The following is a 13,509-nucleotide window of genomic DNA, read 5'->3' on the forward strand; positions in this document are numbered from 1 at the left end:
TAACTTTCTGTCTCTCTATTGCCGCTTTTAAGATTCTTACTTTGTCGTTGGTGTTTGACAATTTAATTATAATGTGCCTTGGCGTCGGTCTTTTGGGGTTCATTTTGCTTGGGACTCTGTGAGCTTCTTGGATTTGTGTGGGTTTTTCTTCCCTATATCAGGGAAATTTTCTGTCATTATTTCTCCAAAGAGGTTTTCTATTCCTTGCTCAGCTTCCTTTCCTTCTGGAACCCCTATTATGCGGATGTTGTTTTGTTTCGTGTTGTCCCAAAGTTCCCTTAGGCTCTCCTCCTGCCTTTTAATTTTTTTTTTCTAGAAGTTGCTCTACTTGGGTATTTTTTCCCATCTTGTCTTCTAGCTCACTGATGCGGTCCTCTGCTTCTTCTAGTCTACTCTTGATGCTTTCTATTGAGTTCTTTACAGCAGCGATGTCATTTTTTATTTCTTCTTGGTTCCTCTTCATTTCCTCTTGGTTCTTGCTCATATTGTCGAATTTGTCTTCCATTCTTTTCAGCCACCTTATGACCATTTCTCTGAATTCTTTTTCTGGAAGGTTGCCTGCCTCCATTTCGTTTACTTCCTTTTCTGGTGATGCCTGCTTTTCTTTCATATGCGGGCTGTTTCTTTGTCTCCCCATGGTCGCTCTTCTCTGGGTGTCTGGTTATGTAGTTCTCTCTCTCCTGCGTTGATTTAAAGGCACAAAATACAGCACTACCAGGTACAACACACAAGGCACTGAACAGAAATGTATTCACGATATTAATAACCTCCAATAAAGGTGACCACCAGAGAAAGTCAAATTAGGGGATAGGAGAGAAAGAAGAAGAGGAAAAAGAAAGAAAGAAGGAAAAAAAAGGAGTGTCAAAATGAAATTGGGAAAAGGGAAAAAAAAAGTAAGCGAGACAAGAAAGAGACTAAGAGAAAAAGGGTAACAGACTATATATATTGGGGATAAAACTCCAATAGAACAATCACTAATCCCAGCAAATGCCAGCAACAAGTACCTGGGGATTAATAAAAACTACAAAACCAACTAATATTGAGTGAGGCAAGGGAAAACAGAAGCACAAAACAAACAAAAAAATAAACAAAAGAAGAATAAGCAAAACAATCTCACAAAAAAGCATAAAAATTCTATATAATCTACATTCAAGCGAACAACAACAAAAGGACAGAGAGAAAAACAATTTTTTGGATAGTTAAGACAGCGAAGAGAGAGGTGTGTATGGACTTGGAGCAGGGGATTGGAGATTAGATATGTAAGTAGGGTGAAATTTTAACAAGGGGTAAACAGAAAGAATAGGGAAAATCTAAAGCAGGAAAGGGGTAAGATAAACAGGACACCGAAAAGGGGAAGGTTAGGAAGAGAGTGATGGCATAAAGGTAGAGTTGAGATAGATTGAAACGATGCTAAAGGAAAGATAAAAATAGAATGTAGAACACTAATCCCAAAATAAAATGAAGAGAAAATAAAATGACACTTAAAAAAAAAAAGAGAAAATAGCAGTAGTAATAATACGGATTGAAAATAAAAATGTAATAATTAAAAAGGTAAAATCAAGTGAGGAAAAAAGAAAAAAATAGTTTCTTGAGTAAAAGATGCAAAAAATGAAAATAAAAAAATAAATACATAAAATGTGGAGTAATGAAGGTCATTCACTTCCTCTGTTGTTCTGTTTGGCACGCCTGTTTCTCGGTCCGGACAGTATTGCAGTTCCCTGCGTTCCACTGCTCTTCAGTGTTGTAAGCCAGTCCTGATTTTAAGCAGGCGGTGTGTCTTAATTTCTCGTATTCCTTTATTTTTGATTACACAAGAGTCAATTTGTGATTCAGCCCCTGGGTGGCAGTGTTTCTGGATTGACTTCCGGGTCTATCTATGGCCTCTCTAGTCAGTGTTAGAGCCTTCTTTCCCTGTGGCACTCACTACCGGTTTGTGGGAGTGGGCTGCCTCAGAGCTGGCTCTCCGATGGTCACTCCCCGCTCCGATCCCCAGGTTCCAGAAAAAAAACTTTCCCCTGCAGTCTCCCAGGGTGTCCCCAACTGGGTGATCCTATGTATTGGGCTTAGTAATCAGAAGCAAGGATTTGAAGAGGAAAAAGCCCAAGTGTGCGAACTCCGGGGCTGCACGTAAGTCTAGGCAGCCGGCACACCCCTGAAATTCTTAGGGTGTCCCTGCACATCAGATCAAAATGGGTTGCTTTTTAGAGAGCCCTTCTGTTAGCAGCTCTGAGGACCCCCTTCCACATTCACAGATCCAGCCAGCCCCAACAGCCACGGATTTTTCTAGGCACAGACTTCCCTGGTCCTCCAGCTCCCGCAAAATGCACGTTCCTCTCTCCCGCCGGGACCAGAGACCTCACCTTATCCCAGGTGAAATCTGACCTTTCCGTGGTGGAGTGTAGAGCTCCTCTGAACCCGTGTGTTTGCGCCAATTGGGGAGCGTTGTTCTGGGGCTCGCAGCTGTTCTGTGGGTGCCGCAGTTGTGGATTCTCAGGCTTCCGATAAGCTCCACTTTCCGGTTCAAGATGGCGCAGACTCCGCGTCCAAGCCCGCAACTCCGTGAGGGGACCCAGCCACAGTGGGGGCTGCCAGGTCAGGGGAACCCCGTCTAGCAGTCCCCCACCTTCTTCTGGAGTTCAGCTGTCCCCCAACTTGCCAACAAACACTCCTTGTGCGACCCTCAGCTGTTCTTTCTTTCTGCTCCGGGACAAGGCTCGGAACACGTCGGTCTATTCCGCCACCATTTTTCCTTAAGTTTTTTTTGTAAAATTTCCTATTTCCTTTTACAATGTATTCTCTTGGCCACATATTCCAATTCAAGAGAGATTTTTTTCAATATCCAAAATTGTTATCCAGTTGTTATGTTTTCATAGTAGCCTGTTTTTTTAATTTGTACATGTGATACATTCTTGAATCTCTTTAAGCTATTAACTTTATTTACTTTTGAATTTTCTTCTGTTTTCTCTGTTGAACAGTTTACTGGTCAGTAGGTCTCCGCTGTTTTGGATGCATCCCTAATTCCTTCAAAAATGTTATGAGACTTTGTTATCTCTGCATAAGTTTCATTTCCTCTTCCCAAATGCAAATTCCTGTCTGCAAGATGCTTGTCTGCCTCTGGTGATTTGAGGGAAGGGATGGAGCCAAAAGAGGGCTTGCTCTCCAGGGCTGGGGCCGGCAGTCTGTCTGGCCTGGGGCACTGCTTGCCTCTCTGGCAGGAGCCGGCCTCTGGGGTTGGTCTTTGTCAGGATTCCCACCTCAGACAGCTGTGCTACAGCTTTTGTGAGGAGGAAACATACTTTTTCTTTGCCTTCTGCTCTCATTTTGGTATCGTGGGGTTTACCTTGCACTCTAGTCTGCTTCTCCCAATCATCCCCAACCCTCAAGCTGGGAGTGATCCACAGAAGAACCCTTCTCTTTGATTAGAAAATTATTCTCAGGGTTCAAAAATGTTTGACAGACAGGCGACTAAAAAGAATAATATAATGAATACCCATGTACCCACCTATCAAATCCTAACAATTTGTTTCAGACTTTATTCTTTAGAATAATGTTAAAACTGCTGTTTGAGTCCGTATACTTCTCCAGAGGTAACTTCTACCCTGAATTTGATACCAATGATCCCTATGCATGCTTTTAAGCTATTGCTCTTATGCATGTATTCATGAACCATATGTATTTCACATGCTCAAAGTTTATATGTGTGTCTATTTATCTAGCTAGCTAGCTATGAAATGCTGTCCATATCCTTCTGAGCTGGGGGTGCAATCTCATGCTATCTGTTATGGAGATGTTACTCAATCCCACTTAAAGGAAGGGCTGGATGAATGAACGTATAATGTTCAATACAGGGAAGGCCCAGTGTACTTCTTCCCAATGGTGTCATCCTTCTCCCCTCCCAAAGGGAATAATCATTCTCATGCTTTTAAAAATATGTTTGTATTGATTTTAGAGAGAAGAGAGAGAGGGAGAGAGAGAGATAGAAACATCGATGAGAGAATCGTTGATCAGCTGCCTCCTGCACACCCCCTACTGGGGATGGGACCTGCAACCCAGGCATGTGTCCTCACCAGGAATCAGACCAGTGACCTCCTGGTGCATGGGTCAATGCTCAACCACTGAGCATACTGGCCAGACTCTTTTTATATTACATATCTTTGGTTTTACCTACTTTTAAATTTTAAATAAATTTAATCATGCTATTCGTGTTTTTGTGAGACTTGCTTCTTTCCCTCTGAACTGTGAGACTGCTCTACATCAATGTGTCATGCTATAGTTACTCATTTTTACCACTACACAGCATTGTTATGCATATAATATATAAATCATATGTCCACAATCTATGTATTTATGTGTCCAGCCCACCAGAGAGGACACTCGAGTTATTGCCAGGTGTTTGCTGTTACAAGCAATACTGCCGTGAGCATTTGCACACAGGCTCCCATTACTTAAGTGCAGTTTACCTGAGCTGATATCCGTAGGTGGGAGTCTGACAATACACATGTAAGCTTTTTTTATTCTAAAAAAGGTTTACACTGCCACCAGGAGTGGGTGGCTGTTTCTGCTGCTCAACACCTTGCCAACGGTAAAAAAAAAAAAAAAAGAAAGAAAGAAAGAAAAGAAAGTCACACTGCCCTAGCTGGTTTGGCTCAGTGGATAGAGCATCAGCCTACAGATTGAAGATTGGTTTGATTCCAGTGTCAAGGGCACATGCCCAGGTTGCAGGCTCGATTCCCAGTACGGGGCATGCAAAAGGCAGCCAATCAATGATTCTCTCTCATCATTGATGTTTCTGTCTCTCTCTACCTCTCCCTCCCTCTCTGAAATAAAAAATATGTTTAAAAAAAAAAGTCACACTTAAATTGTTCTTAATCTGGTGTGTACAAAATGGAATCCTTTTAAAGTGTGCAATTCTTTTCTGGTCATCTGGTTTGCTTCACTTGTGTAATGCCTGTTTAAGACTTTTCCTCATCTGTCTATTGAATTATCTCTTTTTCACTGAGTCATAGGCATTACTCATGTGTTTGGGATACCAATCCTTTGTAGGTAATATATATTGCTAATGCCGTTTCCAAATTTCAGGCATGACTTTGCTCTCTCTTTTTTTGGTACCCACTGACGAAGAGATGTTTTTTACTTAGGGTAGGGAATGTATCAAATCTTTTCTTTATGGTTTGTGATTCTTGTATTAAAAATCCCTTTCTACTCTAAAAAGAAAGATATTTTCCTTTATTACCTTCTAAAAACCTATACAATTTTGCCTCCCACATTTAGACGTTTAATTCCCAGAACTGAGTTGTATACAGTGTATGGTTTAGGCATCCAATTTTTATATATGTAGGGACCCAATCTCCTTTGTTAAATATTGATCAACTGCTGTCCCAGAACAATTTATTGTAAAGTCTGTCTCTCCATCACTGATTTACGGTAATACCTGTGCCACCTGTCAAGTGTCCTTGGCCTATTTTTTCATTTTCTATTATATTCCATTGGTCCAGTCATCAATCCTGCACCAATACCTCACTCTTAAAATTACATTCTAAGTGATATCTTTCTGAAGTTTTCATTTTCTACCTGTTTTTTGCAGTTTATAAAAATAAAATTTATTTTGTGTTGATTTTACAGTCTAGAAAATTTGCTAAATTCTATTTTTCTATAGATTTTGTTGAATTTTTTAGAAGTGTACCCTATCATTTGTGAATAATGAAATTGTGCATTTCTTTCTTTCCAATCTTTGTATTTTTGTTGTTGTTTCTTATTGCATTGGGTAGGATCTGAAGTACAGTGATGACTAGAACAAACAATAACAGGAGTCCTTGTCTTAAGCCTCACCTCAGAAAGAATGCTTTCAAATGTTCAGGTTATGATGTTTGCTGTGGACACCCTTTATCAGATGAGCCATCTAGGGGAATCTCTAGGGGAAGAACCTAAGGAACAAGAGTAAGGAATCTGAGGCGGGAGTCTGCTTTGAATGTTTGAGAAACATCAGAAAGGTCAATATGGCTACAGGAGAGAGAGTGAGGGGAGCAGTGAGTGATAGCAGATGGGTCAGAAGGTCAGACCCATACAATGGGGAGGGGCAGGAGTGGCTGTAAGACAAGGCAGGACCACGTGCGGGTTTGGCTTTTACTCAGAGGGAAGCTGCTGGGCAGCTCTCAGCAGAAGAGGGCCGTGATCTGGCTTCCATGCAGAAGGATTGCGTGGCGCTGATCTGGGGCTGCAGCAGAGGGGACAAGGGTAAACATGAAGAGCCCATTAGGAGGCTTATTGGAGCAGTACAGGTGAAGGGTGACGACTGGCTTGCTGACAGCAGTGGGGATCAGAGGTGCTCAGATTTGGGGTGCATTCTGAAAGCAATAGTGTGTGCTGACAGGATGGATATGAGAGAAAGAGCAGCAAAGGATAAGTCTAAGATTTTTCATCCGAGCACCTGGAAGAATGACATGGCTACTCGGTGGGATGGGAAAAGCTGAGGATGGAGTAAATAAGGGGAAAGGAGATCACACGCTAGACCTACTAGACATTTAAGTGGAGATGTCAAGTAGTAGATATCAGTGGCATATACAGACCTGAAATTTCAGGAAGTCCAAGCTAGAGATCACATAGATAGTACTTAAAGAGAACGCATGTAGGTAGAAAAAGAGAGGACGGCCAGGCACTGAGTTCTAAGATGGGCGTGCTCTCTAATCTTTTCTCCTTGTCTATCTGAAACCACCGCCTACCTATCTTTCAGGATTTTCTCAGAATTTCCATCTGCTGATAACCCTCCTCCTTGTTTTTCAGTGTGGCTATGCTTTAAAAAAAAAAAATCATTTCAATGGGATTTAATGTGGAAGGGAAATCACATGTGTTTTGTAATCTTCATCTTATCTCCTCCACCATTGTTTCAGGCAGTAATAAATGGGCTCCATTTTCATAATCCACTACACATTCAACTCATGGCAATAATATTGAGCCAGGGAAACGGATGATATCCAGCCATTTCTGACCATAAAAAATGGCACTGTCATATGCATCAACTTACACTAATTTTGGTTACGTGGGAAAACATCACTTTAGATATAGATCAGAAGATTACATTAAAGTGCAATAAAAATAAAATCACAAAAAATAGTTTAAGTGTTTGACACTTGCCTTTAAAAATCCTCCCGAGGCCTCTGAAATCCATCTGATCTGAGCAGTTAAACACGACCACGTATTTTCCCAAACATCGTCCCATGTCTTTCGTGGTCTCCGTTTTGCCAGTGCCCGCAGGTCCTGCTGGAGCACCTCCCATGTTCATTCCCAAAGCCTGTGCTAACGTGATGTAGCATCTGCAGGCGTCAGTCAGAGAAAGCATGGTGAGTACGGACAACACGAGACAGCCCAGCGCAAGCAGAAGTCCAATGCCATTGGAATGGACCTGTTACTTTACAATGTGAGCAGCTCACCTATGAGACAGGCAACCAAACAAGGCTGGCGCACCCGACATTCGTTAGCAGTGGGGCGGTGAGGAACTGCAAACGTTTCTTGGGACAAACTTCTAAACTCCGCAACAAGCTGGCACGAGCCAACTCCAACACACCACTGCAAATTGTTTGACTATGAAAGGTCTCATTCATTTAGATAAGCGTAAGGAATAATTTAATCAATCTCCTTGGATCTGTGACCCAGCTTCAGTGACATCTGTTTCAGATGCAAGTAAAACTTACTAAAACTTCATGACCCATGAAGCTTCACGTTTATACATCAATGGAAGGGAAAACATATTGACAAATGTATGTGGCAGGGGCATTGGGCATATAAAGGGAAGTTGGATGAATCCAGAGGAGGCTGAAGACCAGATTTAAATGTTATAATTTTACCTAGAGGCAGCTCTATGTAAAATAATGGCAGAATTTATAGTCCTGTGACTCAACTTAAGTCAATTCTACAAATATTTATTGAGTGTCTACTGTGCACAACATATTGAGCTGTTGTGAGTAGATAAAGATTTTTAAAAAAGGCCCAGTTCTTGTCTAGTGTCATATATGGAAAAGACTGTGAGGGGATCTGCCATTAACTGATCATTCAGACCTGGCCAAGAAACTCCACTTTAGGTATCAATGTCCACAACTTGAAAAACCAGGATGCTAAATGAGATGATCTCCAAGGACCCTTCCTTCTTTGTAATTCTCATGACTCCCTTTATGGTCCTAGAGATAGGTTTCCATCTTGCAACCTAAAGTTTGTAACTAATTACTCATAGCCAACATTCCAGCTTGCTTTTATTTCATCTGTTTCTACTTCATTAAAGTGTAATGTACATGTATAAGTAACAACTATGGTTATTTCAGTGCTGGACTGACTTTGATGAGCTAGCATAGACCTAACACGACAGAATAAGCTTTTTTAAATATTTCAAATACAATTTAAAAGCAATTTTAAGCACATTACTTAATTACAAAATATAATTAAAAAACTAAGTTTCCTACCTATCTGTTAACGGAGTGATAACAAGTCGATCGGTGCATCCCAGAAATTCATTTTGGTAAATAAAGTCAACATCTGTAATAGACACTACAGTCTGATCCAAATCTTCTTTAAAATAAAATCTACTCTGTTTTAGCCATTCAAAATCAGTGGCTGATTTGATATGCATTTTTACCTTAAAAACATGAAATACAAAGAGATTACATACTGAATTGCAATAGCATAAACCACAGCATATGGGCAGTCTTTATTCACTCATTCAGGAACTGATTCTCATTCATTTAAAGTATATTTATTGAGTCCCTCCTTGGGCCTGACACCATGCTGGGTAAACAGAGACAGACATAGGTCCTGCCATCTGAGGCTTACAGAAAAGGACAAAAGACAAACAGATAAATAAGTAATTGTGATAAAGTATGAAAAGAAATTCAGGGTTTCTGAAAATAATTAGCAAGAGGACCTAACCTAGTGCCGGGTGTCTGAGAGATGTACTCAAATGAAAAAAAAAAAAAAAAAAAAAAACTTCAAAACTAACGCCTGGCCCTAGCCGGTTTGGCTCAGTGAATAGAGCCAAACCTGCCTGTGGACCAAAGGAACCGAACACCTGAGTAAATAGTAGGATTAGCCAGGGAAATATAACAAAAGGGGTGGGTGATGGAGGTGTGGAGGGCACAATGTTTTAGGCAAAGGCCTGGAAGATCTGGTTGGCAGCTCAAGAAACTGAAAGAGCCTGGACAGCGGGGCTCATGGTTGAGTGACAAACTATGAACCAGGAAGTTGTGGCTCAATTCCTGGTCAGGGCACACGCCCAGGTTGTGGGCTCGATCCCCAGTAGGGGGTGTGCAGGAGTCAGCCGACCTATGATTCCCTCTCATCATTAATGTTTCTATATCCCTCACCCTCTCCCTCTCTGATAACATTTAAAAATATTTAAATAAATAAATAAATAAATAAATAAATAAATAAATAAATAACAGACAGACAGAAAAAGGAACTGAAAGAAGTTCACAACAGCTGAGGCATCCAGGACTCTGGACAGAGGAATAAGAGTTGGGGCTTCATGGAGCATAAGAAGAAGGCTGGGCATTGCTCTCACGGCAATGGGAAGGCTCTGAAGGGATTAAGCAAGAGACGCTCATATGTGCACACACGCCTTCCTACACCAGCACCATGGCCAAACCCATCAGCCTGCCCAGTCACCAGTGTAGACCTGTGGGGCAAGCAGTATCAGGCTCCCAGCACCAGGGATGCAAGAGGTAGAAACCAGGAAAGCATGTTTAGGAACAACACCCCCACAACCACATTCTGGGGTGCTTATGACGCCACTGGCAAACTTGGAGAAACTCTAGCCCTGCTCATGGAGGGAAATCAATGTAGGAAAGGGGCAAATGGTCCCCTTCACTGCTCTGAATCCCAGTGTCCCACTTCAGGTCATTCAGCTGACAGTGTTCAGATCTCTGTCTAATCAAGTCTCCAAGCTATCTACAAGCTTGCTTTTCGTTGTTGTATTGTTTCATAGTTCATGACATTGCCTCTCTTCCAGTTAAGAATTCTGGCTTCCCTCCTAAAGCACAGTTTATATTTGTCACCTTGAAAGAGATACTTTTGGGTAACATAACCGGTGCCTCCCCCAGGGTCTCGGCTCTCTGACCCGGTACCCACAGCCATGGAGATGCAGTCAGTTAGCCACTTTCAACAATCTGTTAAGATGGTGAGGAGGCGATGAAAGAGGATGAAGAAAGAATAGCTAAATTTTTATTGAGTTATTACTGTATAACAGGCTATTCTAAGCATTATATATGAAAAATAAAATGCAAATATGCTGGCCAAGAAATCTATTTTTAGTTGGGATGCAAATGGATCATGAATTCAATAGTAATTAGGACAAAAAAGAAAACAGTTCCATGGTTTTAATTTGTACAGATTTTAAAAATCCATTCTGTATGGAAAGTAATGCTTTGCTCAGCATTTAAATTTAAAATAAAAGTCTTCTGAGAAACCAAGATGGCGGCATAGGTAAACACCTAAACTGCTGCCTCGCACAACAATTTCAAAACTACAACTAAAAGACAGAACGGACACCATCCAGAACCACAGGAAAGCTGGCTGAGTGAAAATTCTACAACTAGAAGGAAAGAGGAAAGCTCACAGAGAATTGGAGGTACGGCAAAGGGGCTTTGTGCGCGCAGAGAGGAAGGGCAGCTGAGAGCCTGGCTGACTTTCTCTGGCGGAAGGGGGAAGGAAGCTTCCGACCGCACTGAACCCCAGTTCTGACAGCACTGAACCCCAGTTCCGGGCGAACCCCTGGGGACCCACGCTCTTACGGGGGGAGTCTGGACTCTCAGGCGGAGACTCGGGAGCCGGGGAAGGCGGAGGACTGAAAGCGCGCGTGCGCGTGCCAGTGCGCACAAAGGCTGCGGAGGTTGCCACAGGCTTTCCCTAGTGAAAGGGAGTCAGAGGCTCCTGACGGCACTGAGCCCCAGTTCTGACTGCAGTGAACCCCAGTTCCAGGCGAGCCCCTGGGGACCCACGCTCTTGTGGGGGGAGTCTGGACTCTCAGGCGGAGACTCGAGCTGGGGAAGGCGGAGGACTGAAAGCGCACATGCATGCAAGGGCAAGGCTGACAGGAAGCCAAAACTGAGACTCCACCCCATCCAAGCTGAGCACAGAGGCTATTGCAATTTGGCAAGTCTAATCCTATAAGGCTGTCTCCAGCACCGAACTTCTCCCAGCATAGACACAGCTGATCCTTACAGCCACCTGGCCCTGAGGTGAATTCTTCCCAGTGATACCAACAACAATAAAGACTTAATTACAACAAGGCTGTACACACAGTCCACAAAGGGGTGCACCAAGAGTGTCAACCTCAGGTTAACTGGGGAAGCAGACCCACTGGGCCATATTGGAAACCCAGCACAAATATCTACCTTACCAACTCAGGGAATCAGTGAAAATGCGGGGTCAAAGAATCAGATCACAAACGAAAGAAATGGAGGAAAACAAACGACTGGATATAGAATTCAAAACCACGGTTATAAGACTTTAAGAATATCCTAGAAAAGGCCGATAAATATAACGAGACCCTCGAAGATATGAAAAAGGACCAACTAGAAATTAAACATACACTGACTGAAATAAAAAATATTATACAGAGACCCAGAAACAGAATCGAGGAACCCAAGAATCAAGTCAAAGAATTGAAATACAAAGAAGCAAAAAACACTCAACCGAAAAAGTAAAAAGCAAAAAAAAAATCCAAAAAGTTGAAGATAATGTAAGAAGACTCTGGGACAACTTCAAGCATACCAACATCAGAATTATGGGGGTGCCAGAAGAAGAGAGAGAGCAAGATACTGAAAACCTATTTGAAGAAATAATGACCGAAAACTTCCCCCACCTGGTGAAAGAAATAGACTTACAAGTCCAGGAAGCCCACAGAACCCCAAACAAAAGGAATCCAAAGAGGACCACACCAAGACACATCATAATTAAAATGCCAAGAGCAAAAGACAAAGAGAGAATATTAAAAGCAGCAAGAGAAAAACAGTTAATTACCTACAAGGGAGCACCCATACGAATGTCAGCTGACTTCTCAACAGAAACTATGCAGGCCAGACAGGAGTGGCAAGAAATTTTCAATGTGATGAATAGCAAGAACCTACAACCAAGATTACTCTACCCAGCAAAGCTATCATTCAGAATTGAAGGGCAGATAAAGAGTTTCACAGACAAGAAAAAGCTGAAGGAGTTCATCACCACCAAACCAGTATTATATGAAATGCTGAAAGGTATTCTTAAAGAAGAGGAAGAAGAAAAAAGTAAAGAGAAAAATTATGAACAACAAATACATATCTATCAACAAGCGAACCTAAAAATCAAGTGAATTAAAAACCTGAGGAACAGAATAATCTGGTGAATATAATAGAATCAGGGGCATAGAAAGGGAGTGGACTGATAACTCTCAGGGGGAAAGGGGTATGGGGGGTTCATGAAGAGAATGGACAAAAATCATACACCTATGGATGAGGACAGTGGTGGGGAGGTAAGGGCAGAAGGTGGGGTAGGAAATGGGTGGAGGGGAGCTATGGGGGGAAAAAGGAGAAATAATTGTAATAATCTGAATAAAGATTTATTTAAAATAAATAAATAAATAAAAAGGCAACCTACTGAATGGGAAAAAAAAAAATAAAATAAAATAAATGTCTTCTATGGGACTTCAGCTTTAAGAATCAATGAAAGATAAACAGACTTCCACCTCAATAGTATGCTCTTAGCAGGTATAGTAATAGATTCCACAGGAGTTTCTGGAGGTGGGTTCCAGTGAAAGGCAAAGTACTAGCATAAAGGAAACTGCAATTCAGTGAAAGCAAATCTGTAGAAGACCAAAGAAATATGGTCTAAGTATGCTTGATAATTAGTTTGATCCAGAGATCAATTCTACAACAGTGTTCATACACATATGAACAACCTGGGAATCTTGTTGAAATGCAGATTCTGATTCAGTACATGAGTTGAGGGGGAGAGGCGAGTGGCGGGGGGAGGGGAGGGGGAAGAGGCTGGAGATCCTACTTTTCTAACAAGCTCCCCGGAGATGGCAATGCAACTGGTTGGCATACAATACTTTGAGAAGAGATCTACAGTCCAGGGGAATAAATAGACTGCAGGTCCTTCAATCTTCAATAATATAACTTATCTGACCAGAACGTCTGATATAAAAGTTTGAAACAGATTGCCTGTGATCATATTCTTTAAAAAGGGTCCAAAGTTTCATGGATTGTGTGTCTCTAATAAAGGAAAGAGGTGCCTTTAAAATGAATCAAATAAACACACACACACACACACAATATTAGTTAAAGACAAAGAGAGTCAAATGTTGGTATATCAAAATCTCCTGGGGCCCTGTCCTTATAACAGATAACCACTACTTTAGGAGAACTTGGTCTTGCTCAAGGCTGTTGGTTACTGAGAGTTCTATCCAAAGGTCATTCAAATACTACTCCTCTTACTCCCGCCCTACAAAACCTTGGCCACATCAAGCCCATGATGCCCTGCTGTACACCA

The 13,509-nt window shown here is 41.8% G+C and overlaps 1 protein-coding gene across 1 annotated transcript in view; it reads right to left on the reverse strand.

Moving 5' to 3' along the window:
• Nucleotides 1-13,509, reverse strand: part of DNAH8 (dynein axonemal heavy chain 8) — a gene marked incomplete at its 3' end in the record, with an annotated part of 280,160 nt that overhangs the window by 149,365 nt on the left and 117,286 nt on the right. Inside the window, exons 39-40 of the mRNA XM_080664997.1 lie at nt 8,451-8,623; nt 7,132-7,310 (exon numbers count right to left, since the gene is read on the reverse strand). Coding sequence (XP_080521123.1) covers nt 7,132-7,310; nt 8,451-8,623 — 352 coding nt within the window. The remainder of the gene's footprint in view (nt 1-7,131; nt 7,311-8,450; nt 8,624-13,509) is intronic.

This window comes from Plecotus auritus, assembly GCF_963455305.1.
Source record: "Plecotus auritus genome assembly, chromosome: 4".
NCBI classification, from domain to species: domain Eukaryota; kingdom Metazoa; phylum Chordata; class Mammalia; order Chiroptera; family Vespertilionidae; genus Plecotus; species Plecotus auritus.